Source organism: Lepisosteus platostomus, chromosome 9 (genome assembly GCF_059453375.1).
Source record: "Lepisosteus platostomus isolate fLepPlt1 chromosome 9, fLepPlt1.hap1, whole genome shotgun sequence".
Taxonomy (NCBI): domain Eukaryota; kingdom Metazoa; phylum Chordata; class Actinopteri; order Semionotiformes; family Lepisosteidae; genus Lepisosteus; species Lepisosteus platostomus.
Window position 1 is genome coordinate 45,811,669 of NC_142619.1, and position 27,883 is coordinate 45,839,551.

Sequence of the window (27,883 nt, forward strand, 5' to 3'; positions counted from 1 at the left end):
ATTTGACAGTTTATCTCCAGAACACCATGAATTTTGTTTTGCTGTTTCCAAATTGTTTATGCAGTCCACTGTAGAGTAGAGAAGATATTATTTGGTTTATTGAGATTTAATTTCTAGGCCAGTTTGGATAGTGTGCCTGGAAAGTTTTAAGTGCTTTCTAACTGAATCCCAAGAAATCTTGTAGGAGAACAGAAGATGTTAGCTGAGCTCAGTCCTTTTTGTTTATCCTATTGATTTTGGTTTCCATATTTCCGAGATTTCTGAGATGTATCAGAAACTAATGTTGTATGAACACACATTAAGACTGAATGTTTTGCCTAAAATAGTCAATACTCATTTTCTGAGAAGGATCATTTTGACCTGAAGAGCCTGAAAAATAATAGGAAAATACTGATTGTGCTTTATAATATTGTCAAAAGTTCTGACACCAGGGCTTGTGATAAGACATACACTTTTCAATGCATGTAAAAGACACATACATTCTGCGAACACATACAGTACTGTTTAAAAATAACAGTTAAATGCAAGAAAGCATAATGACATACAGTATAAATCATTTATGCTCATCAATAAAATGTCTCCCTGACCTATAGCATTTTTCATATATTATGGTAATGTGATCGTGTAGCCCACAGTTTATTCTTTGATTACCATGAGTTTTAAGTAGTGTAAGTACTAGATACTGAACCATAGCGCTCTGAAGGTTTAGAGGATTTGAGTCTACTGATTAGAGATGATTCCTGCTGCCAAGTCAAATTCTACTCTCCTGCAAAATGCATATTACTGAACTGTTTTGCAATTTTCCTCTGAAGCTCTTTGAGCAAATAATCATTTACCAAGATGAAGCTGGGTCACGCAATCAAGGAGCCTGTCAAGCAGTCCCCCCCCCCCAAAAAAAGAATACTTTCAACTTAGAAGAGTAAGTGAAGAGTGGTTTAGTGGAGAAACCATTTGCCATTTTTTAAAAGAAATGTCTATGCTTAAAAGGAGGAAAACAGTCCAGATGCCAACCGAAAAATTCTCCTAATGTAAAATAATGTATGTGACTGAAAACCAGTAGAATCAATGCCTGAAACAAATACCTAACACAAGTAACGTAATTGTGAAAATAAAACTATTATCTTTTCCCATTATAGTTATAAAAACCATGTGATTTCTTCATATTTGGATTGCAACATTATTATCCTAAAATGAATGGTAAGAAGGTACTGTATATCAAACTGCAAAACCTCAAGTGCCTTAAAAAATGAAAAGGCACTACAAATTAAAACCAGTAGGTGTCAGTGGTGACAGTTGGAGAAAAGATGTTACTATAATTTCCTAATGCACCGGCTCTTCAGCCACTATCAGAGTTTTATTATAAGCAACATTTCCATTATTCTCCAGCTTTATCTGAAAATATTCACCATTACTAAGCAGTGTCCAGTAAAGCATACAAGACCACAAGTGTTTGTATTTTTGTGGCAAGTTAGCAGTTAAACCTTTATTATGCCTGCACATTCTTACCAAACAGTAGGTTAATATATCAAACAGTTAGGTATTCTTATTTTAATACATACAAAAACACTATAAAATGGCACTCTTTAATACTGTTTCATGACAAAATCTGTGTTTTGACATTCACATAATAAAACATTGCTACACCTGTCTTTTTTCTTTAGTACTTCTTCAGCCTCTGACCAATCACAATCCTATATAACGGGCCAGGACATGAAAAGAAGTCACTGTCAGAATGTTCAGTGTTTAAGTGATAGGTTTTAACAAATTATTTTTCAAACGTTCATACTTATTTCTGACTCCGTAAATCTTACTTTTCAGATTAATTCTCTCCCAGCAGATATCAGGTAAATTCCTTTTCACATAAAAGAAAAAAAATACAATTCACAAAATAAATTAATTGCAACAACCTCCAGTATCCTTTCAACTCTGACAGTGACCTCTTCAAAGTGATATTTATTTTTTTTTCAAATTCATATTGGCCTTAATTTGTTTAATATGACATTTGTTTAAAAAAAGCAAGATGTTATGTATGTTTGTTGTTATAAATACATTTACTGTTATCTTTCTATGTGAATTAAGCAAGAAAGAGGTACTATATACCACCCAAATACTGGAATTCAAAGGATTCCTTCTTTTCAGAGCAGAAATAAAAACTTTAAGGCTTAAAATTGGCCCAATATGAAATGGAAAAAAGATTCACTTTATCCATACTGCATGTCTTGTCTTCCATATAAATATATAAAAAGTTACCAAAAAGGAAAAGAAAAAACAACAATCTTTAACCCTACTGTAAGGGCTGAACTTACAAAAGAAATGCTCAACAAAAAAGCAGGAAAAGGTGTTTTGTATTTTTTTTTTTACCGTGCACTTATTGTTTAATGTGACATCACAACTTTGTCTTCATGCACTGCAAAAATATTATTGCTTTTTAAAAAAAAAATGAATATGCTAATGAAACACTTGGCACATGGCTTGAAGTTATTTTGCAATTTTAGTGCATCTCAGAATCGTCCATTAGGTTGCATAGCAAGGGGGGTTTAACATATGTAACATAAGTACTGTGCTGTGCTTAAGGTACTGTGACATGGAAGGGGCTTCCCGGCACATTTTCATCACCCCATTTGACAATAAGGATGTAGTCCCCCTTTTCCTTGACCGTGTATGTAACGTTATACATTCTATTGCCCATGTGCTTCACATACACTTCTTCACAAGGTGTCTTTGGACCGTGCACTCCCACCATTAGCATATTCGTACCTACAAAAAAAAGGGAAAGTTTTGTTATCTCTCACTCTAGCTGTCAAACCATTGAAGAACATTCATGCAGAAAAGAGAAGAAGTAAAAAACAGATGCATCCATCTATCCATCATCCGAAAGTTGCTTATAAAGGTTGCAATAGCCCTTTTCAGAATTATAAACCACTTATAATGACTTATAATTCCCTAGATGGGGTGCATGTCCACATTGGCACAATTTAGAGACATCATTTAATCAAGTCAGCATGTCTTTATAGGAGCAACTGGAGTAAACCTATCCAAAAATAGACAAAACATGCACTCTCCACGTACAGAGCCCCAGCGCAGAATCTAACCTAGGAGCCAAGAGCTGCGAGTGTCAGCACTGACCAGCACTGGCCATTCTGATATCATCCTTTCATTGTCACCATTTAATTTTAAAACAATTCTACAAACCCTGTGTTTAAATAGAAGAGTAAAGAGTTTTCCATCTTCCCTTAGCAACTAAAGAATGATGTTCACTATCAATGCCGCTCTGTCAAAACACACTCACCTGCTTTACTGCAGTCCACTGTAAAAGTGTTTTTCTGCCCAACAAAGGCCTTGGAGAGACCAGGACCCCTTGAAACAACTTTACTGGCATCTGATGAGAACTTTGGCATGGCACTATATCCTCCAACAGTGGCAGTTTTAGTAACAGTTTCCACAAGAACTGATGAGGTTTCATGCAGGCTGTGACCTCCTGACAGGCGAGCACCTACACATTTAGAATCAAAGAACTATTAAGAACCACTATCACTAGAGCATTAAAAACCATCTCTAGATCTACAAAACCCTGACTATCCTCATGAAGTCACATAAAGAGCGCCAGTCAATTTAACTTTCTAATAAAAATGATAATAACATTTCATTTTTCACAACATACTTTTTTTTGGGATGATAGCTATAGTATATACAGTATGCAGATGCTGCAAATAAATGACAAAGGTGGAACCAGTTAAAAATTTTGTAAAACCTTCCACACAAATGAAAAAAAATTATATTGATAGACTGTATTCCCCCTTTTTTCTAAAACATTTTTGTCAGACAAAATGCTTTGTAATTCTTCATACATTGCCTCCATCTACAGTATACAGTAAGTTTACAAAGGACTTAAAAGGTTGTTTATTTAGGGTTTTGTAATTTTGTTTAAAGTTTTATCAGTCTAACTTTCAGCTAATTTCCACTCTGCATAGGTTTTTAAGGCAGATTTTCATAATTGTTTATCTCTATATCTCAGTTTTCTTACCTGTGACTTTTGCTTTGAAAGGGCTGCCCACAATATGCTGAGGTCCACCATATTTAATAGAAATTAAATAGCTTCCCGGAGCCATTGGTGTGTAAGTAACCTTATATCCCTCTGGGCATTCATTGCAATCCATCTTCACCTTAGAGGGGCCATCAATAGTCACTGAGAGAGCGCCAGACCCAGCATTGCATGTGTTCACTATAAACTCAGAAGGCACTCCTAAAGGAAGTGAAAAAGGGACAAACATCTACTATGATATAAATGAACAAAATAAAAATATTTTAAATGTAGTAACATAGTAACAAAACATTCCTCAGTGTAATAAACGCATACAATCTTAAAGCAAGAATGTCAAGAGTGCTCATTGCCTTAATAATTTCTAAATGACTTGTATTTTGATCTTTGTGCTACTGTATGTTTACAACGGGGGGATTCAAAATGTACATTCTGTGAGGACAGTTTCTTAACAGGTCTCCCTAAGAAAAACAGTAGACATGAATTTTGATATAAATATGTCAGAAAGAGATAAAAAATGGGAAATGAAATGGGAAGTTTACCTGTGGTTCCTCCCTCCAGCCCAGGCCCAAACGCAGACACGAGCCCTGGGTCCCCAGCCTGTCCGGGCTCTCCCACCCGGATTTTGAAAGGACTGCCTGGGATGTGGCTGCCATTGAACTTCACATCAATGGAGTGGACTCCGTTCTCGTGGGGAATGAAGCGGATGGCATACTTATCTGTGGAACAAGAAAAAATAATCGATCCTGCTTAACGAATGTTCTTGACACAAACGCTTTCTGTTTGATGAAAATATGAACCTCAACTATTCTGACAACTGACTTTTTAACATCTGGGAACAAGTAGATAATGGGGGGTGGAGATTTATGACTGAGGGGGCAAATGGCATGTGATGTTCTGCAGCTGTTCCTTCAAGACCCTTTGATTAACTGATGGCAAAACAGAGGCTTTGTCAGGACATTACACAATTATTATCAAAGGCTGGACATACTTTATTAAAGGTTTAGTAGCCAATTTACACAATATAATAAAAATGTAACAATATAATTAATAAAGACCATTTCTTAAATGTTGTTTTTTCATGTGTTAAGCACACATTAATCCAAACATCACTGCATGGCAACCCAAGCTTTTTCTAAATGAAGCTTGTCAAGCCTATATGTATACATAGTCAAAGGCAGAAGAAAGCACCTATTAATTAATTAATCAAAAAAGCTTAGAAGATATGTCTATTATAATTTTATAATTATTTTATATATTTTACTTTGGCATTCAAATTTCATAAAATGAAGTGTTTTTTTCCCACGTACTTGCGACTCTGCTCTAAAGGTAATAAAAAAAGATCTGGTTCACGTTCTTACCACTATCCAGCTCAGAGACATAGCATTCCTCCACAGCCCCAGATGGTGTATGAACTTTGGCATCAATCACCCCTCTGGCTCCGTTCAGCTGCACCGCAAAGGATGCCGGTTGGTTGACCTTTAATCCAGTCTCCTGTAAGGGATGGCAGAGCAGTGTCAAATTTAACTGCCATGTTATTTTGGTTGCCTTTGGAGATGATCACACACGTAAAATGTGCAGAGCAGAGGGGAACAATTCCTATGTGAACAGTCCAAGCAGGATACAGCCAATATATCTCAGCACAGAGCAGGTCTCATATAAAGTAACCTACTTGTGATTACTGGAAGGACAGTTAAGCCTCTGTATCAGCACAGGATGATAAAAGGTGCAATACAAGATACACATTACTCTAGATGCATCCAAGTACATAACTTGATATAAATATAACTTGACATAAATATAACTTAAGCCTTCTGCTTTAACACATACTGAATATGTGGATCTCCCAGATATTTGACATCCTTTTGTTGTTGCTGGGTTTGTTGTATGAAACAAAGTATTTCATAAGAACTTGAAATATTTGATAAAAGTCTACAAATGTAAAAGCAAATTAGCATTCGCTTTAACTTATGCAATAGTCCGAGAGATACAGTATAACCCATCAGGCACTTCTTCTATCAATAGATCATTTTTGGAAACACAAAAATTTCAAATACTATGCACCATTTAAATTATTTGCAGCTCTACCAAAAGTCAGTTTCAGCCATCTTAATATCTTGCAATATATACAGTATATTGTAAGGTTTTTGTCTATAATTCCTGTGACAGATAGATTAAAAAGCCCACAAGGGTCACTTCCAAGTCCAGGTTGAGCTCTGTGACCCAGACAGTGTGAGTTCCAGGTTGGGTCATGTCACTAGCTGACTGTGACCAGGATGCCACAAGCAGCAGTGCACTATGGGCTCAAAACCACCAGGGTAGGATTGGAATTAGTCAGCTGTGGCTCTATTGACTCCCCACAAGAAAAAAGCCCTTGTAGCTGCTGACTTGCAATGACCTCAAAGAGGGATATGCCTGTCCTCTAGCTGGCATCGAAGCTTGTAGGAAGCACTACAGAACTTCTAAAATGTCAAAAGATGAAGAGCTCAAGGAGTGGAAAGGTTGGAGGCACAACCTCTGCACTTTCTCACTCTCTCAATGTGTGTGTACAGCAGACATTGCTGTGAGCCATGCAGTAAAGATTCAACTGGCAATACCAAATTTGAGGAATAGGGTATATGATAAAAAAGCCAATCAGTTCTAAAATTATACTATATATAAAAAAGGACAATGGATCACTGATTTATTTAAAGCACAGACAAAAGCAGTAAGTTATTCTCTAGGGTAATCACTGTATGCACAGTATATATGGGGATAAACAGCTTGAAGAAGAGTCATAGTATAGCCAACAAGTGTACCTGCAGACTGGTGACAGTGAGTCTCCGTGCATCATCAGACAGTGTAGCAATTGGTACAATAAAGGGACTGTCTGGAATGTGTTCATCGTTGAACTTGATTGAAACCTCATAATCACCTTGGAAAACCAGAACAGAAGTTAGAACCAACTCAATCAATTCTAGTTACCATTAACGTTATCAACTTTCTCCAAAATGATTTTAAAAAATCAAAGCAAAGTAATCTCTTAGTAGAAAGATCATGAGCAAGAACCGTCCATAGCATAGCATAATTGAATTCCTACACGTGTTCAACAGTAAACATGATTCTTTATGCACTGGTTATGGGATATGGGTACTGTCGCAGTGGTACCATACTGCTGTTTACACTGCTATTGTTATTGTATTTATTATCTATTGTCTTGTCTGCTGTTCTATATATACAGTATACTGCACCTGAGAGACTAATGAGAAACACTTTTCATTATACTATGCACCTGTGTACTGTAAGTATAATGACAAATAAAGTTGAGCTGAGTTGAATTGAATTGAACTGTATAAGTAGTTTTCTACGTCAAAGACCGCAATCTAGGACATTTTATGATAGAGTATTTTCCTGTACTGCATGTGTTAAATTATAATGGTGGCCCTATTTGCACTGTATAATATGGTATCACACAGTTTTGCATTTATCCTTTAGGAGATTACAGACATAATAGTAGAGAACATTTGATGACAGTGCTCATATAGGTTCCCAATTGTGTTCCATAATAACCTATCAATATGTTCTTTTTATTGGTTTGTATAATAATTTTACACTTGACCAAAAAGAGAGGTTAGAGCTCTATGGTTTGTAAATCATATATCTAATTGGTTTAATTCAGCTGTTGTATAATTGACTATAAAACTGTATCTTTAGGATTGTTTTCCTCTGTGATGACCCAAAAGCCTACAACAGTCTACCTTGTAAAACATGTACTGTACAAATACAAATTAAGCACACCTGACATCTTACTGACTTGTTGAGGCCATCGTTTTCCATGTAGAAACATGTTTTTAGCCGAGAATCGATAATTGTTTTCATTGCTAAATCGTGATACATCTTCATCAGTTTATTCTTAATTTTGCACAGTGCAAAATACATTGAATGACAGGTGTGAATAGCCTTACCAGGCTCCTGGACAACATAGGAGACACCACAAGATCCATCTTTCCTGTCTTCAAAAGAAATCTCCGCTTTACTTGGCCCTTCCACAGCAATAGAGAGGCCACCAGCACCTGCCTCTCGCGTCCAGATGCTGAACTCCGCTGTGGAGAGCAGAGAAATGCATATTTATAAATCAGTTAATTGATGCAATGAATGAAAAAGTGTATCAATGAGGAACATTACAAATGTAAGATTAACTATTCAGTTTTTTATTATCCTTTACCAGGCTTCATTTAAAACTCCAAAAGTTAATGGCACATTAATTTTTTGTTAGGTTTTATGTGAATGGATTGCTCAGAAAGGGAAATCGAAGTGTTAAAGAAAACAGGGTTTTCTTTACATTTCAAGACAGTACCTGGAACTCCTGCAACTCCGCGGTCCAGACCAGTGCCTCCAGCTCTGACCTTATGAGCTCCACCCTCACCCAGTGGCCCAACAGTGAACTGGAAGGGGCTACCAGGCACATGCTGTCCACGGTACTTCACATTCACTGTGTGAGGGCCCATCTCCTGAGGCACAAAACGCACGCTGTAGGTGCTGTCCTCTCCTTCAATGATCTCAGCATCTTCGGTCTTCCCTCCTGGGCTGGTGACCTGGGCTGTCATATCCTGGGACCCAGCTTCTCCTAAGAGACCAGACAGAGGAAGAAAGAGACTTCAGGTGTCTCATCGTGAACTTAAACCACACTTTACTACTAAAATTAAGAAGAGGTACACATCATCCTGAAACACCAGAGGTCTGGTGTAAGATGTAACAGAGACTAATAAAGATTAAACAGTGCAGAGTGACAGGTAAAGCAGTGAAGGGATAATCAGCAGATTATAAGAGTGTGATTAAAGCCCTTTATAATTTGCTAGAAGGGTACATACAAAACATATTTCCATATTATATTCCATTATCAGTTTCTTAATCATACATTTTCTTCTAAATATAATTTGTTGCAGAAAGGTTAGTCGTAGAAAATTTTGTTTTATTTCTTACAGTTGACAATCTAAATGATTGATGAATGAGTTAACAAGTTGGCGATCACATTTTCCAGCTATGTTGTCATTTTATATGAATATATAATTTTGAAATATATTTCTCCTGGGGGGAAAGTCTAAAAATCTTGCTTCCAGGTTCACAAATTGTGACAGCAGCTGGGCTCTGATTCAAACCAACTGTAAAAACTCCTTGGGCAAACTGGCAAACCTCTGCACACCACAACATGCCACATACAGTATGCCACTTTTCTTTCAGGCATCCTTTTATGTTCCTAAAGAAACACAGGAGCTAAAAAGCTGAAATGTGCGGCACAAGTGGTCTGAGACACACACCCTCTTGTCTGGGAATACCGCTGAAAGTTCCTAGACTCTCTCTGCCCAAGAACTCTCCAAAGACGCCATGGAAGGGGTCTCCTCCGACCTGAGTGGACTCCTCCACCCTCACCTCCCTCTTGGTCTCCCCACCCCTCGTTTTGCTGATCTCAGTGCGCTCAGTGCGCGTGTAGGTGTGGCTGCTGCGGGTGAAAGTTCGTGTCAAACGCTCCTGGGCCGATACCATCTGGAACCAGTTCCCTGAAAGGATGAGGGAACAAGGAGAGGAAGGAAGGAAGAACAGAGGGGTTGAGGAAAAAAGGTATAGAAAGTAGAAGATACTGTTGGTAAAAAAAAATACTAAAGCCCATACGCCTGTGCACACTATTGTATTTATTCCTTTTCTTGTTTCTTTATCTAGATTTTTACTTGATTAGTAAGTGGTTTTGGTTACGCTGACAAAAGTGACTATATTTAAATATGTATGTTTTAATTAACTACTAATTGAGTCTGGTGAACTTCTTGTGAAAGCACATCAGCCCTTGCCCCACAAGCTAACCTGCTTGTTTAGTAACACTTTAGATCAGGGGTTGCAATAACATTTTAAATGCATAAAGTAATAACGGGGTTAAATTAATGAGACAAAAAACAGTCCATACAGTAGATTAACTGAACGTAGGTAACAAGCTCTAATCCTGGCAATACAGTAGCTGGAACCATAACCCTCACTTAACTATCGTTTTAAGAGGACCTTTATTTCAGGTTCACATATCTTCTTTTGCACAGCTTGCTGAGACATTTCTTTAAAGATGTTATTCCCTTTATGAAAGAATTCTAAAGTATTAATATTTTATACTGATAGGGAAATAATGTTATTCTTTTTGCAGATGATGTTATAAAATATCGAATCAAACTGGACAACAACACAAATGTGTGTACTTCTTAATGTATTGCCCTAGAGCATCAACATCATTCAAGTTAAAATCATTGAAGTTGCATATAATATTATTTTATGTGTGTCAAAGAACAGTTCAATTCCATTTATCTTTGAATTAGTCTGGGGACTTTTGTGCTTGATTAAATGCTTCTGTGTTGCATGACTCAAAATAGTTTATATCCAAACAATTTCACATTGTCAAAAGACCTGTTACATAAGTGACATTTTCATAGTTTAGCATATTGCTGCGCAGAATGTAACCATAATTTCCCATCAACCTAATTCCAGGAGGAAAAATGGAAACATGTGCTCTGTTAATTACAGTATGTGCATCTGCTTTCCTGTCCATGTTAGTGCTTCCTGTCTAGTATGGGCCTCAGCCTTTTTTTTATCAAGGACAAAGCTAGCGACAGATATAAACAAAAGCAGGACACAGGCTTAAAAACACAAAATATGGAAAGCTTGAGGGTGGAAACAAAAGTTTTTTAAATTATGAGTGAAATGAGTCAACATTTCATGAGGTGAAAGGAATGTGAAGAAAAATCACATATTTTCTTGGCTCAAGGCTTACATTTTCACATATAACTTTATTCAAAATCACTCTTGTATCTGGTTACCTGGGATTTTGAGGTTAAGGTCACATGTGCTACCAACAGTTGCAATGGAGGGAGCCTGTCTTTTTCTTGTAATGCTCTCCTTCATCCTTCCCTCTCCTGTCACCTTGACTGTAAAGGGACTTCCTGCAAAACAAATGCATCTTGATTTAGGAATACATGAACATTAAAGGATGATGAACTAGACTTAAAGGTATAATCCATCTATTTGACTGTATAAAACATTACGTATACTGTATACTGATAAAGGCAGTTTTCATAAGAGAAACAGATATTTAGATATTTTTTCACATGATGCTTTTAATACTGCATACAATACTAATGATAAGTGATTTCTATTTGCTAGAAATGTGTGTCAAAAAGTAAAGAGTGCCAGTAGACATTAGATTTGAAGACTAGTCCTCTGTTCTGTCAGATGAGTTGAGTGTTATTTTCTCTCGACTTATTGATTTTATGCTTCAGTAAAAGATTGAACAAAAATAATACACTAAATATCTTGTTCAGTGATTTTTTTCTGTTTTGTGTGTTCAGCAGTCTTTTTTAGAAATACTCCTTACCAGGCACGTGTTTGTCAGCAAATTTGATATTGATGATGTAGTTTCCAGGTTCAGTCGGGCAGTATGTCACCTTGCATGTTCCATCCTCCACATCTTCACAGTTTATGTCAACTTTGCTCGGACCTTCAATTGACAAACCAAGACCTCCATAACCTAAAAGAAAGATGAAAGGAGTTAAACAAGTTAATCCAGGATTTTTCAAGTTGAACTTTAATAGAGCACAGTTAGAGCAATTACCTTTATGTATTTAAGCTTAATTATCCAGCTGCTGTGAAGTTATATTGAGAGCAGCTTTAAACTCATTTATAACTATATACAGACTTCTTTAAACAAAGAGCACTGGTTCTACTTACAGTGTTGACATCAAAACCTTACAAAGAACAAGAAACCTAGAGGCAATGGTTCAAAGAGGCCATAGTCTGAGAACATGCAAGCAACTGGACAAGCAAGACAATCCTCAGATCTTCCCCTCTTTCACATTTGCAAATGTTACCATGTTTTTATTCTTCAACATGAAAATATTGTACAATTTTATATAACTGTAGCTTAAGTATCACTCGTCATATTTCATATGGAAAAAGATCCCAAGCTCTTTCATAAGCTACCTATCACAACTGGTTCAAAATAACCACATACATGTAAACCTTTCCTGATGTTAGAATCCAAAACAGAAGAAAACTAGCATCTTTCTTTTTCTGTCTTCACCTTTTTTCTCTCCCCCCTTCCATAATGCCCTCTTGACCCCACAATTTACCTTTCTGGAATGTACCCCCCCTCTTGGAAAAAACCCTCTCCCATCTTCGCCCTGATCCCACCCCATGCCACATGGCCAGCCCCAGAGATTCTGCAAAACTAACTCAGTAACGAGAAGATGGTGGCAGGACCAGTTTTCTCCTAGAGGTTCCTCTTGTGGCACCAAGGACCCAAGCAGTAGACAGCTCCATTTGAGCAATATCATGAAAGGCAAGGGCCCACTGGGGTCACGGAAGGAGGTGTGGTGGCTGCCAACAACATGTGATCATTCTTTAGGTGGTAGTAATGCCAGACAACCACACCCTTTTCAGTGGTGTTGTTAAGCCAATAGAGGTTTCAGCACTGTGGACAGTCACACATACCCTTCTCCAAAGCAATAGAACATTTATGCAGCATACTGTATGGTCCATGACCATATTTGAAAAAATGTGTCTGTAGCTTCCTGGGAACACATAGTACACTTTCAGGAGTCAGTAATATGCATTAGAAAATGAGAAAACTGCCATTTTTTTCATAAAATGCTGAAATCTGTATAGTGGTCATACCTGCATTCCTTGTGTCCACAATGAACTCAGACACCTCAAAGGTGTGGCCCTCTATTAATCCCTTTCCGGACACCTTCACTTTGCTGGCATCTCCAATTTCTGACTGCCCCACCATGATTTTGAAGGGGCTGTTGGTGACATGCTTGCCATTCTTCTTCACACTGACCACATGCTCTCCCACTTCCTTGGGTGTGAATGAAATACCTTTGGAAAAATACATAGTGCCATCAAAAAATACCCTGTTTTATTTTTACATTTTTAACAAATAGCATGCATATGAAATGATTCATTATATATCTAGGACTTGAGTGGAAGGAAATATTTGCAGTTTGCTTGACAGTTTTTCCCTTGATTTGTATGGCTTAATTGGATTGTATGAATAATGGTAATGATAATGATACAAAAGAGCTATCTTAATTAAGGTGCTGAATTTCAGATTACAAATTTATGCTACCAGCTCTGTAGGCTTCTCACCAATATGCCTGTTTGGCAGCCTTTTCAGAAGACAAGGCTCCTCGTTGCCAGATGGAGCTCTGATACTGGCAGTTAATGAACTGAGATCGGTCTCTGTGATCTTCAAAGAGACATCTGTTGATGTGCCAACATTAAGCTGTGATGTTCTCATGGAATCATCTCCTGTAAAAGAAAATTGGCAAAATATTTAATGTTTTAAACTATACAAAATGAAAAAGCTCAAAACATTGCTCAGAAAAATAATTATATCAACTATGTGAAAACCCCAGCTACAACCATCTTAACTAAACGTTTTACAGATTATCTTAATGTGCTACATTTTAAATTAAGCTTCATTCATTTCATGTCCAATTAATAATACAGCACTTCCATTAAAATCAGGTTTGCATCAGCAATATACATTTATTTTCCCACAATATTAAGGCCCCTTGTGTGTGTTATAAATCTGTAATGGAGAGTTGATGAAGTGGAATGTTACACTAAACTAGAAGGTGATCTAGGGTCAATATTTTAACATAATCCAGAAACAAAAACACTGTTGTATCCATTTCAAGTTTATTTACGGGTCCAATGTTACTCCATTTAAGAGAGTTCATATGAGGTTAATAATAACTACCAGCCAGCTCTGTAAATCCAAGGTTATGGATGCTTATTTACATGTCTTTAGAGTGCCCCATAATTAATGGATTTTGGAAATGTGCAGGGTATGTGTTGATCTACATAATAGGTCATATTGTTCTTAAATCCCTAGAAGTTCTGTTACTCTCTGATGTATATCAGTTATCAATGCTTGACAAGTGATTTATCTTAACAGGGATTACTGTAGTGACGAAGACTTTTTTAATTAGTTGGACAGATCCTTCTATTTTTTTCTGATACTGTATGTTCCTTCTAGAAAGGCACGTGTCTCAGCTTTTAGTCAGCCTCTATCACTGCTTTCGTAGATTGGGACACTGCTATTGACAAAGTAGCTCAGAAGACATGATGTCCATATTTAAGTAAGTTTCACCCCTTTTGTCTTTTTTTCTTTCTCCTTTATTTTTGACTAAAACCCTGATGCATATAGTGTATGTCTTAGAGAGTTGTTAAAAAGTAATTATCTCTGTTGTGGAAGATTAAGTTATTTGAAAGCTTATGAGGATCTGTTAAGGGAGCAGGTGGTTCCCCTTAAATTGTCGTGTGTATTGTTGCCATCTTGCTATGATTAATGAGTGCTTTTCATCTACCTGTGATCTTGGCAGTGAAGGGGCTCCCAGGGATGTGCTTGTCATCAAATTTGACAATGATGTTATAGTCGCCTGGTGCAGTAGGGAGATAGGACACAGTGCATGTGCCATCTTTGTTATCCTTGCAGGTGATCTCAGCCTTAGATGGGCCTTCCACGGCAAGAGAGAGCCCACCTGCTCAAATCAAAATGAAATACCATTACTCTTCTGTCAATGCCAGGTATCACCAAACCCTGATTTTCTAAACTGGCTAAAAGAATAGCATGCTGATAGCAATACTCTTAATAAACTAACTTTAAGATTTTTCTAACTTTTTTCAGTTTCTTTTACAATTGTCTTTTACAGATTTTAAAGCTGACGAGGCCTGCTGTATCCAACCAACTGAAATACTTACTATGAAAGTTATGTGAAATATTTAAAGTGTATTGCACATGCAGTAGTAAGAAAGGCTGTGATGGAGATCTTGAGTGATAGCTGAATCAAATACAACTGTCCTTGCTTTTTTCTACAAAAGCCCTCTATTTTCCATACCGTAGTTAAATGAGTCTGTCTTTGTGCATTCCATTTTTTTCCAGTATGTGCATTTAGTCATAATGTGAAGGTTAGAGAGTAATTAATCATAGTTTATTGCCAGAACACATTACCTTCTCCAGCATCCTTAGTAACAATAGTAAATGTAGCTGGTTTATTCACCATTCCATGACTGAGACCTGGGCCATAGGCATTCACATGGCCACTGTTAATAGCATCCACATAAAACTGCAGAGGGCTGCCTGTGAAAAAGAAAGTACATCACACAATTACTAAAGCTTTCCCAGTGTATTTCAATATTTTAAGGGAGCAGGTGGCCTGTTTGTTTGAATTATTAAATTATTTAAACTGGTTTACTATTCTCACCAATATAATTAACAGATTTTTTGAAGAGGACTACCAAGGGGAAATAAACTGACTAATAGGGGAATGGCAGAGCAGTCCCAGGCCCAGAACTTATTTTGACAAGTAACAGGAGCAATCATGTTTCTGTTTCATAGCCTGAAGAGGCTATGTTTTGGGTTTTTGGCTACTTACCTGGTATATGATTTCCATCATATTTAATATCCATTTCATGCAGTCCCTTCTCTGTTGGAGCATATTTAACTGTGACAGTACCATCCTTGTTATCAGTGATATTAGGACGGGCTGTCTTGCCTGAGGGCATCCGAACCTCACCTAAAATGATAGAAGTCTACTATTAAAATACAAGAAAGAAAAACCACACTGTTGACTTCTATATAATACATGAGCTTCAGAGTTTGCTTTTATTTGGCAAACACCATTTGCCATCAACTGGCATAAAACGTTTAATCTTTAGTCTTTTTTAATCATCAGCACACTTTAACATGAAAAAATGGACAGAAAATGTAGGTTTTATTCGTGACTTTATGTTGTGCATCTCAAATGCCAACTACGAATTACAAAAGCATGATTGTCAATACTTGCCATCTACTATACATACAGTACAGTACATGTCATCTGGAAACATCAATGGGTTTTCTTATCTGGTCTGACAATGAGCATCTTGTCCATTGCATTGCCTCATGCATGTCTCTCAGCACCACGTGTCCAGGTTTCACTGGGGACTTACCTGTTATTTCACCTTTTTGGACAGTGAAAGGGATAACTAAGTTGAAGGGTCTAAGAGCTGGCTCCATGTCATCAACAGGTGCAATGGGCTCTTCTGTTGCCTGGGAGAAGGAATAACAAACATCAAGTGATGTAATAGGTAAGAGAGATAGAGGCATAAAGACAGGAATCAGAGAAGACTGTTATAAGGAAAAGACATCAAAGATGAGTTTGGGCATGAGTATAAATGATCCAGGCTGCTTGAGCCTGTCTTGGAAGAAAGAAGAAGAGCTGCAAGGAAAGGAGTGAATACACTGTACAACGAGCCATGCACACATTAAAAATGAGGATTACACTCAGAAAAGAAATGGGGGAAAAAATCAACATACTGACATTGGTTGACATTGAGACAACAGCTTATTCAGATATCTGTTAATTGCAGCTACAAATCTTTTAATTATACTAGGACAGGTCCTTGAAAACACATTCTGCAAGGAAGCACATGAGGATTGTTGCATTCAAATTTAAATTAAATTAACAATACTATCAGTATAATAAAAGCAGTGCTTTATTTTTAGTAATAATCATGCAATAGGACTAAACAGTGATAAGTTCTCCAAATAAATCATATTTCTATTCTTTATGTAATATATTATTTTAAGGTAGGCAAATTTAAAATATACACCAATGGCCTACTCCTTTATATATAATAATAAAGGACCTATTGATATACATAATATAATATATATATGTATGTACTCCTTAATAGATAATTTTGACACATTCCTACAATGCCTTCAATAGCCTTATCAGATATCTGGTTAGACTGAGATCACAGGGTTATGGTGATGGTGTGATTGACAATGTTGTACACTGACTTGTAAAGAATTTAATGACTTTTTAATGAAAGAGGAAGTGAATGAGTGAGTGAAAAGAGGGAAATTGTGTTAATGAACTGAAAAGGTCTTGGAATATACCCTCTGTGGCTTCATTACACTAGTCTGGCAAAGGTAGCTGCCTTATGAGTGGCAAATGTAAGAATATCAAAATATTCAAGCACCAGAGGGTGAAAAATAATTTGTAAGCTTGTCCCTTAAGCATTACATTTGTAGCAGTTTATCTAATAACCAGAAAACTAATTTGAAGGGGACTACAGGGATACATTTTCAAATGGTTTTTCAACCCAATGCATGCTGTAGGTTTCTTCTGCCAGTTTTCTGGTAACAGGTTATAACTACTTGCACTGTAGTTCAGAGCATATTGCACTGGGAATATACTGCAAGTTACTAGTAAATGCATTTATGCTTTTATCTTTCTTCAGAGTAATCCATGCTGTCCTGTGAAACAAAAAAGAGGGTATTTCTCAGAGCTGAGATAGCTGTTTCTCCAGTGTAATTGTTATACCCAGTGCGATGGATAGCCAGTGTGGTAGGATGCGTAGGGCTGGTGTAACTGCAGCATATCACATGGCTCTTCAATTATGGGAATGGTATCACACGCCTAGCGGAAGGTAAGTTACAAATTCAGAACAATGTTATCATGCACAAAAAAAAAACAGTTGTACAATGTTAAAACCATTATAAATAGACTAGTGCATGACAGCCATGCAATTGTTTTCTTTCTTCTACCAATTGTAAAATCAGAATATACAAATTCAGTTTGCCTCCCACATAACTTAACTGAACATTTATGGGTTTAATTATGTTTACGAAAAAATGTCAAATGTAAAAACAACAAAAACAAGTCATACTGTATTTCTCCAATTGTCATATCATTACGTTATATGAAATGTATTGTTCCTTTTACGTTATGAGAAAGGCATTCATGACCCAAGATATGCTTCAGCTTTACTAACACATAAAACATCCTCCATAAAAAAACTAGCACAAGTTAGAAAAGCAGACATCTGGAACAAATTAAGCATTTCCTCTACATATTAAAATTTGAAAGGGCTCTAAATCATCATTACTGAGGACAAAACTAACGTATCAGAATTACTTATTCCATTACTATAAAAACTGCTTCACATTTGAACACACAAATCTGGTTTTTGGTTGAACTCCTTAAGCACTAGTACAAAAATGTTTTTTTTTTCATTGACAAAAGCCTTGCTTCTATTTGCAAAATCCAGAAATCTAAATATCCTCATTACTTTCCACCAGCCTTTTCTGTTAAATTTAATATTGATACTGGGCAACAAATGATTGTATCCCCATGGAAGAGACCAAAGAAAGCACCTACCACAACATGGAACGGGCTATTAGGAATGTGCTCCCCTCCAAAGCGGATAGTAATAACATATTTGCCTGGTTCAGGAGCAGTGTAATAAATATCAAAAGTGCCATCAGAGTTCTCCACAACATCAACATCCAGTTCTGCACCATCGGGGGTTGACACCTTACAGGTAACTTTTCCCTTTCCAGCGGCCTTTGCATCAACTGTGATCACAGTCTCCTCTCCAATCTGAATTGTGGGTCCAAGGCCTGTACCTATTGTGAAAAGATGTTTAGAAAAATTAAGGCTGCCAGGCAAAGCATGTCTCACCATCTTTTTTTTATCTGGTTAGCCTCTACAAACTGCTCTTTGTAATCTCTACAGCTGCATTCACCTTATGGAACTGAAATAGAAAATAATGTTGCTTACCCAAACCATGTCCCCCAATGGATACTGCAAAAAGAAAATCAATTTTAGATATAATGGATAAATCATCTAACTGGTTTTTCAAGGTGTGATAGTGTCATTTCCACTGTAAAAGCATAACAAAGCTGTTAAGTGTGTTTATAACTGTACGGTACATGTAAATAGACTTTGTGACTGACCTGTAACCAAACACTTGCTGGCATCTCCAGTTGGCAGGGCATGAATGCGGTAGGGAGAGTAGGGAATCTCATCTCCGCCATATTTGATGGTAATGGTGTAGCGACCAGTCATGTCAGGCACATATGATACAGTATAGGTTCCATCTCCATTGTCACGGATGTTAGCTTTTTTGGGTTTCCCTTCTGGGTCCTAAATAGATAAGAACATTTATAGTTTGTGTGTATGAGTGTTGAGTACAAAACATTAGTATGTACTGTATATTTATATAGTGTTGAATATTTTACTACATCACACATTCACACTTTCTGACTGAAAAGTTTCAAAAAGTACCTAACCCCAAGCAGAATTCAGTTCTTCTCTGTTGTTATATTTCCATTGACAATACAACACACTTAAAGATCTCAACTACACAACCAAGATACAGGACAGTAATATCAATGTAATATCATCAATACAACAGGATAACTTTCAATCCTGCTACATGTACAGTATAGAACAAAACAAGGATTTGTTTTTTAAACACTGTGTAGCCTGCACAGCTTCTTTGTAATGTACAGTAGCAGTTGACGATAATGTTACACATGGAAAGTTGTGATGTTGAATGTGTATATTTGGTGACATGAGAACACATTTTTGCTAACTCTTGTATTTTCTCTGGAGCACTGGAATGTACATGTTACAATTGTAGACACATACATCTCTCATACATACAAACTCTTTTGTTTGGAAAATGTACTGGGGACTTAGCAAAATATTATTCTACAGATATCCCTACAAAATATAAAAATGTGAATGTTTTGCAATTGCAGCTAGTGAGAAGCTTTTATAGCAATCAAGAACAAATTATTCATAGTGGGCAAATATGTCAGATCAATAGCAATTTTCTAGCTTAACTGAACCTAATTAAACCAGTGTAATGTATAATTTAAGAGGCCCAGCTGTCTTTTGCAGTTCTTCCTGTATTTACTTGGATTTTCTCCAGGTGTTCCAGTTTCCTTCCACCTTCCAAATTCTAAATTGTCCCTGTGTGTCAGCATATTGTGAAGCACTGGCAGTCCAGGCTGAAATCACCCTTTGCACCCCTATGTCTCTGAGACTCTCTGGTTTTATCATGACCCAAAAGATGGGTGGGTCTGTGTCAAAGCTAGTTAACATTTACTCAGTGTTAGTCATGTACTTCAAACAGCAATCGGAAAATTAGTTGAACTTCATGAGTGTCAGTCCACAAAGACTAGGAGAAGAATATTAACTTAGAAATTACAGCATACCATTTCTTGTTTTTAATTGCAAAAGGGGATTGAACTGTTTATTGATTCGTGTGTATCTTCTCTACTGATATCTCTAAGGAAAACGTGCAATTTTACATCCAAATCCCTGTTATTGCCAAGACTGACCCCCCCCCAAAAAAAAAGTTCTTTATTTCTGAGATGCACTTCAAATTTACTTTATCTGTAAGCATATGAATTTTAAATATTCAGACATTGAACATTCAGAAAAAAAAACATTTTTTTTGTGCAAACACTTTTTAGCTGGCTATAAAAGCGTTGCATGTATTACTGTATGTTTCTCTGTTTATCAAAAGACAACTCCACTTTATTAAAGAAGGGATGCTTAGCTGAACTACATGGCATACACTAAAAAATATACAGTACTACTTACAGTAATTACTTTTCTTTCTAAATTATAACAAATGAATCATTGAAATGCATGTACAGTACTTTTGGTTTCCCAAGTGATATAAATTCTATTTACAGAATTGGCACAGATTAGTATTGCTACAAAAAAGGGCCATTCCCCATGCCTTGGAAGATTAGTTTTGGTTTTAAAATGCAAGTCTTCTGTTGTATAAATTAGTGATGGCCAACTCACAATGTTGCCCTACAAGTGCAGAATGACATCTGTCATTGTGTATCAGACATTAGGCATACACTCATCTTGACTGCCTTACTGAGCAGATGGAAGACCAAATGTCTGTTCCAAATTTAAACAGTTGCCATAAACTTTGACAGACAATATACTGTTCAATGTAGGTTTTACTATCGTACACTATTCAGCTAGGCACCAGTTTTCCTAAAACTCAAGGTGTATGTAGTTGACCACCACTGTCTGGGACAATTGTTTTCCCCTCACACTTATCCACATGGTACACAAGGAAGCAACTGAGAGGCAAGGAAGACTGAAGACAGAATGAGGTGACACAGGGACTGGTGGAAGAGCTGCTTACACAGCTTTTTTTATGAGTAGGAGAAGGGATGGTTTTCTTTGGAATACGTTTCTCCCAAACCCTCCTCTTCCAGTCCTCCACAAAAACTGAGGCCTCCTGCTTGCGGCCTTCAGGGTCCTACGAGCAACAGGTAGATACGTCATATTATCCAACTTATTTAGCTCCAGAGGTGAAAGGGATCCTTGGAGCTCACCATGGCTCTAGCTGGACCTACCTCTTCATGGAAGGCCATCATCTCATGATGGAACTCAAATCAGTCAATGTATCACATGCTACAAGCAGTAAGGAGTAGATATATTTAAAGGTAAACAGAGTTAAGCTAACTTACCTACAGTAAGTACTAGAAGAGTTAAAATTATAGGATGAAAATTAAGATATGAACTGACATTGTTGTGGATTGTGTCTGTCCAGACACCAAATATTTTGTTTTTGTCAAACAGTGAAATATTTTTTATGTGATTCTACTTACAAGAATCTGAACAGTAAGAAGACCTTCACCAGCATCTCTGGCATCTATAGTGAACTCCACAGGCAAACTGGCGGGCACTCCTGAGGCATTGAGTCCTGGACCGCTGGCACGGACTTTGCTGGCATCATGAGTGGGCAAAACTTTAATCTTAAATGGGCTGTAAAAAATATATTCTTACATTAATACAACAGTATTTTTAAACAAGAGTGAAGGACTAAATTGACATGCCATTGTTTGTAACACAATCAAAAGCTTTTCAGGTAGGAAACCATGTTGGATTTCAGTGCTCCCTAACAATGCAAACCATCATTTAGTTTTTTTAATACCAGTCTTCCTTTTTCTTAAACAGAAACTGAATTGCAGCTAAATTTAACAGAGCTTTATGCAACTTATTGCTGAAGTATTGATTTAAATGAGAAGTTCTCCTCACATTTATATTGAGATGAAGGTATGTCTATATATTAGTGCAATCTCTGGTGCTTACCTGCGTGGCACCTCCTGATCAGCATACTTGACTGAGATAGTATATGGCCCATCCATGGCAGGAGTATAATTAACAGTGTGTGTCCCATCTCCATTATCTTTGATATTGACAGGCTCTGCCACTCCTGCAAGGGTACCATCAGAAAACAGAAATCATATTCAAATTCTTACAAGATAAGGGTTCTTATTAATTGCACCCTGCTGCACATAAGCATTTTTCCACTGACCTGCAGGCCCAAACAAGAGAACCTCAAGTGGAGCCAGGCCTGCTTTGCTGCTGTCCACAGTGAACGTCTGTGGAATGTGAGCTCTCACCCCAGTGCCCAATCCAGGGCCTGAGCACTTCACTTTGCTGGGATCAACCACCTCCTTAACAGGCACTCGGAAAGGACTGCCTGCAGGACAAGAAAAGAGCAATGTTTGAACCCTTAGGATTCCAAAGAGAGGATAGAAAAGATGGACAGATAAAGGCGGAAAACTAACCTAAAGTATCCTGCAGAAACCAGCAGGATAAATTCCTTAACAAACATACTATTATAATAGGATTTAGTATAAACAACCTATGTCATCTTATTTACTGCATAACGTGTAACTCCGTCTATCCATCCATGTTCAAACCATTTAATCTAATTCAGGGTCGCAGGGGAGCCAGAGCCAAAACAAACAAGCAACAGGCACAAGGGGGATACACCCTGGACAGGACACCAGTCCAGTACAGGACACACAGACACAAACACACAGCACAGGGGCAATTGTCCAAGAAGCCAATTAACCTACCAATAAATCTGACTGTGGGAGGAAACCTGAGCACCTGGCAAAAACCCACATGAGCACAGGAAGAGCATACAAACTCCATGCACATACAGTAGCATCCCAGCTCTGGAACTGAGTGCAAAGCAAAATTCCAGACTAAAGTGCCAGTGAATTGTTACCTGGAATTGGGCGTCCCCCAAAAGTAATGTTGACATCATAGTCTCCTGGTGTGAAAGGTATGTACTCCACACTACAGCTGCCATCTTTGTTGTCTTTACAAGACATTTTGGCTTCAGATGGACCTTCAATAGCCAAGCCCAGTCCACCAGTCCCAGCACCCCTGAAAGGCAAAACAGCAGAATCACCAATTTGAGTTTCTTAAAAACGTCACCAGCTAATTATAGGAAACCTCAATATATTTAGGTTAAATTAGATTTTGGTAGATCTCCCCTCATTTGTAACTCTTCTTATTTACCAATTAAAAGTAATTTGGGATATCTGGGACTTATTTTGCATTTCAATTTGTTTTCCAAAAGAAAATAAGATATGTTTTTGTCAACATAATGACAATTTTCAACATGTGTTGTCCTAAGTACAAAATGTAAGTATTTCAAAATGTACCTGGTTTCGACTGTGAAGCGGTTGGGCTTGTTAACAAGGCCTCCTTCCAGACCCGGCCCATAGGCTCTGACACGTGAAGGATCACATCCCTCTGCAATAGCCACTCTGAAGGGACTCTTAGGAACAGCAACATCATCATACAGCACCTCAATCAGGTGTATACCTGGAGATAAGGCAGAGCAAACATAAAGCCCACAAACGTGATCATCTGGGTACTGTATGTGCATTTGAATTCATGACCAATATTGCCTATAATGGGAGGGATATTAACAGTCATTTAAACCTGTGAAATGAACCACTTCAACACCAGCTGCTTTGAGTTATTATCTATTTATATCATTGAAGTTCCAGTACTTTAGAAACTATTCCAGAATATATTTTTGCCAGACTATTGCCATAGCATAACAGAAATCCTTGTCAGTGTTTAAACATGTGTTCTGATTCACTGGCTATTTATACCACCTCCCCAATGTGAAACTGTAACTGCCCCTTGTCTCTTAAATTGCATGACCGTATATGGAGGCTCTGATCTTGCAAAATGTATTACTGTTTTTCACTGTAATATAATTTGATCAGCAAATGTCTCAATGGCTAAGAAGGAAAGCAGATAGACGTTTTAAAGCCAAGAAATAAAAGAAGTGTTCACAAAAAGAATCTTAGAAAGAAAAACTCACATTCCTTTAAAATGTTCTTGAAAATGCAACCTTCCCCTGCCCTTATCAAAATACATTTAATCTTTTTGAAATGGGTGTTTTTTTGTTGTTTTAAGCAATTGTGTGGTAAAGTTCCAATCGTCTATCACAGGGAAAGCACAGATAAAAGGACTTTTTCTACACAGTAGAAGTGCATGTCTTAATATCTATTTCAACGTCTCCTCTCTGAAGCACTTGTTTTTGTGATTTTTCAATCAAATTAAAGAAGTAGTATATGAACCAAAGAAATAAAATATCACCGGCCAGTGATATTTACATTCACATGCCACATACAGTATATACATTATGTAAATGAAGATTTTGCTAAGACTTTATGATTAAGCAGTAGTTAAAAGGAGTCTGTGAGAAAAGAGAAACCTGTTGTACTCAGTATTAGTTAATTGTGGGAACAGCAGGTACAGTTCTGACAATTTTGCATTTCATAACCTGTTATTACAATATGGCATTTGCACATAAGCTGTAGAAATTAAAACCAATTTTAGAAATATATTAACCATAAAGAAAAAAAAGCTAATAGCTCTAAAACAGGTCTGTCCAACCCTAGCCCTGGATGACTTGTGTGTTTTGCATTCCTGCTCAGTTTTTAACTATCTAAGCCAGCTGATGTCTGGATTAACTGGACCTATTTTGTGAACTCAAAGAGTCCTTGAAAACCACCAGACACCCCAGGCATTCAGGACCAGGACTGGACACCACAGCTCTAAAACATTGACCGCTATTGCCAAGCTTGCCCAGTGTACTTAGAGCACTAGCTGGGCTCATGGCCAGGTCACATCTCTTTTGCTTCCCAAATGATCCCACTCTATTGTTCAGTGTCAAGGCTGTGTGGCAACTAGCAGGTGTGGAACACGGCCAATCTCCTGCCAGATCAAAAAGAAATGTCAGTGATGCATTTTTCACACAGTCCATGTCACTGAAGCTGTCTGTGCACAGCCAGGACCTTATATACCCTAACCCTTTGAGGCAGGTTCAGTTTAAGGATGAAAAGATATTGGCGTGTTTACATGCACCAGGTCTGTTAAATACATGAAGCCAGATACATTCAGCAAACATGAAATTTGGTTTTAATTTTTTCTATATTTCTTTCTAAAATGTATCTCTGTTACACTCTTATACAGTACAGATATGTGTCAAGATACTATACAGACTAGCTTGTCTGTGCAAGCTAAAGCCTAAGACAATACAAACACTCCGCGAGTTTTATCATTCCCAATTTAATTGAAGATAGCTGATTTTCCTACTATGTATTGTGAATAATAATTTTGATATGAGTAAACCGTGAATCATGAAATTGCTTCTATGATTATACTCTGTCATAAAAAACCTATATAGTTTTTTATGTCTACATGTATGTACACCATTGGACATAAATCAGTGTTTCAAATTCATGCTTTCAGTAGTGTATATTTTGCCTTACCATCTTCATATGCAGTATATTCTACCCTGTAGGTCCCATCCCCTTTATCAGTGATGTAGGCATCTGTTTTGGCTCCAGAAGGGTTTACAATCCTTGCTTTCACATGGTTGCCTCCAGTCTTGTTCAGTGTCCGGACATCAACAATGAAGTGTGTAGTAACTTCACGGAGGACCCCTGCAAACACAAATACGTCAAGTGATTGTTGTCATTTCGAAGAAAATAAGCTTAGGCAGGAAGCTTTTTTTATTGAATTCTACATCTTTCTGCTTATTTCCAATTTTACTTTTGCCAGTAAAAAAGCAATAAATACACTAAATGGAATGTAGGATTATAATAAAATACATTCAATAAATATTTAATACACTACTCAGAAGTTCTTAAAATTGGCACAAAACAAGGAACTACATCTGATATTGAGCTTAATAAAACCAGGATGCATTCTATTACATCATTGAGGAAAACAGGGTATTCCATTATAAAAGAGGGATAATAATAGCCGCAGTGCAAAATGGTAACCTTTACATCAACCTAGCTGCAACAACAGCAGGGCACTGTGCCAGACATCTGCACGGTCTGTTGCTTATACTTCTCAGACTGACTCACAGAGACCATTGTTGTATAAGTTTAAAGGCTTATTCAGCATGTCATGGTTATTAATTCACTTTTAAGTTGTATAACTACACATCTAATAAAATCTTATGCTTCCTAAACTATTTCAGTTGGTTATTATGGGTAAAGCCTCATTGACTGCAACACTGCTAGAGTAACTACATACTGTATACTGCATATTGTTTTAGGGATTGCAATCTGGACTTTTTGTATGCCTTAAAATATTTATTGTTGCTATAGAAATGTTTTTTTTTTATACTGTATGTTTGTTTTTCTGACTGTTAGACAGCTAAAGATTAAAATTATGTTTAATCTCTACTCCCCACCCTCCATAGAACCAAAGAAAATGTGGTGGTAATACAAGACTACTGAATTAAAACTGGCTTGCAAACTACAGCCCACTGCTCCATCTCTAACACAGCTGCACTGATGTTATGATGGAAAATCGTAGGCCTCATTTCAGCAAATTCTGTTAACTGTGCTGAATTGCAGCCAGTATAATACAGCTTATTCTAGCTTGTTTTTATTTGCCAAATAAAGTGAGTGAATATCCTATCTGAGGATACAAAATGACATCAGAGTGATTATATTCACCACACATGGATCTCTTAATGAATTTAGGGCTCTTGAGATTTCAAGATTAATAGCACATGGACATGGATTAAAGTGACATAATACACTAAAAATGCTTTACTAATGCTGTTTTTCATTATAGTTACTAATTGAAAGAGAGTAGTACATTTTAACTTTTGTGGGGAAAATCAGTGGAGAGCTACCCAACAAAGGGAGTATTCCAGAATAAAGTCATATAACACTCATAACAGCATTACTGTATAAATAAAGAACAAAGAACTGCCTTCTGTGTTATGTCACAGATGGTGTTTCTGGCATTGGGGGATTCCTTCCAAATAATTCACAGATGAATTAAGTGGTCCTTAAAGACCTTTTTAATGACTGATTTCAGCAGTTCTAAGCAACCTTACTTACCTCGTGGCTCAATTCCTGGTCCATAAACCTTAATTCCACTCGTATCGACTGCTGGGTCCACCTGGACACGGGCAGGGAATTTGGGCACTGAGTGTCCTCCATATTTGATGGTGATAGTGTACATTCCATGGAAGGGAGGTATGTATGTGATGGAATATGTCCCATCGCTGTTGTTCTGAATGTGGACCTCCGCCTTGGCACCAGAATCCGATATGATCTCTATGGTCAGCTCAGCATCACCAGCCTTGGAGCAGTCTACAGTGAACGACCCAGCCTCGTTGACCTTGCCTCGCTCAAGACCTGGCCCACTGGCTGTCACCTTGCTGGGGTCAAACACGGGCTTGATGGCTGCTTTGAAAGGAGACCCCGGAATATGAGCTTCTGCAAAAAGGATGTTGATGGAGTATTCGCCAGGTTCAGTAGGCAGGTAGGACACAGAGCAGGAGCCATCGCCATTATCCTGGCACTCGATTTTTGCCTCACAAGGCCCCTCCACTGTTAGCCCAAGTCCACCAGTGCCAGCTCCTTTAGTGTCAATGGCAAAGGGAGCCGGCTTGCCCACAATTCCTCCCTTCAGACCGGGACCATATGCGCGCACCTGGAAAACAGAATTCTCGAGGTGGCTTTAAAGTCATCTCAAAGGATTTAGCCTCAGAACCAATACAGCACGTGGCAGACTATTTCAATTAAAAGGGGTAGACCTTTTTGTTGTGAGGCCAAACAAAAGAAACCTTATCTAAGGCAGGGAGACCCTCCGTCTATTA

At 37.5% G+C, this 27,883-nt stretch overlaps 1 protein-coding gene across 5 annotated transcripts in view; it reads right to left on the reverse strand.

Annotated features, from left to right (window-relative positions):
* Positions 1-1,449: 1,449 nt before the first annotated feature.
* Positions 1,450-27,883, reverse strand: part of flncb (filamin C, gamma b (actin binding protein 280)) — a 67,601-nt gene continuing 41,167 nt past the window's right edge. For 2 of the 5 annotated variants that reach the window (XM_088645221.1, XM_088645219.1), the window contains 28 exons: positions 27,120-27,717; positions 25,524-25,697; positions 23,394-23,556; positions 22,952-23,112; positions 22,247-22,414; positions 22,021-22,144; positions 21,537-21,693; positions 18,843-19,032; positions 18,667-18,690; positions 18,265-18,512; positions 17,428-17,523; positions 16,046-16,145; positions 15,490-15,630; positions 15,066-15,194; positions 14,422-14,595; positions 13,196-13,357; positions 12,722-12,925; positions 11,424-11,576; positions 10,870-10,992; positions 9,337-9,576; positions 8,376-8,645; positions 7,984-8,121; positions 6,838-6,953; positions 5,401-5,533; positions 4,582-4,758; positions 4,025-4,243; positions 3,290-3,493; positions 1,450-2,757 (listed from right to left, as the gene is read on the reverse strand). In XM_088645221.1, the coding sequence (XP_088501347.1) occupies positions 2,570-2,757; positions 3,290-3,493; positions 4,025-4,243; positions 4,582-4,758; positions 5,401-5,533; positions 6,838-6,953; positions 7,984-8,121; positions 8,376-8,645; positions 9,337-9,576; positions 10,870-10,992; positions 11,424-11,576; positions 12,722-12,925; positions 13,196-13,357; positions 14,422-14,595; positions 15,066-15,194; positions 15,490-15,630; positions 16,046-16,145; positions 17,428-17,523; positions 18,265-18,512; positions 18,667-18,690; positions 18,843-19,032; positions 21,537-21,693; positions 22,021-22,144; positions 22,247-22,414; positions 22,952-23,112; positions 23,394-23,556; positions 25,524-25,697; positions 27,120-27,717 (4,974 nt within the window). In that variant the 3' untranslated portion in view covers positions 1,450-2,569. The remainder of the gene's footprint in view (positions 2,758-3,289; positions 3,494-4,024; positions 4,244-4,581; positions 4,759-5,400; positions 5,534-6,837; positions 6,954-7,983; positions 8,122-8,375; positions 8,646-9,336; positions 9,577-10,869; positions 10,993-11,423; positions 11,577-12,721; positions 12,926-13,195; positions 13,358-14,421; positions 14,596-15,065; positions 15,195-15,489; positions 15,631-16,045; positions 16,146-17,427; positions 17,524-18,264; positions 18,513-18,666; positions 18,691-18,842; positions 19,033-21,536; positions 21,694-22,020; positions 22,145-22,246; positions 22,415-22,951; positions 23,113-23,393; positions 23,557-25,523; positions 25,698-27,119; positions 27,718-27,883) is intronic. The other 3 variants (XM_088645223.1, XM_088645220.1, XM_088645224.1) reach the window with 2 other exon arrangements.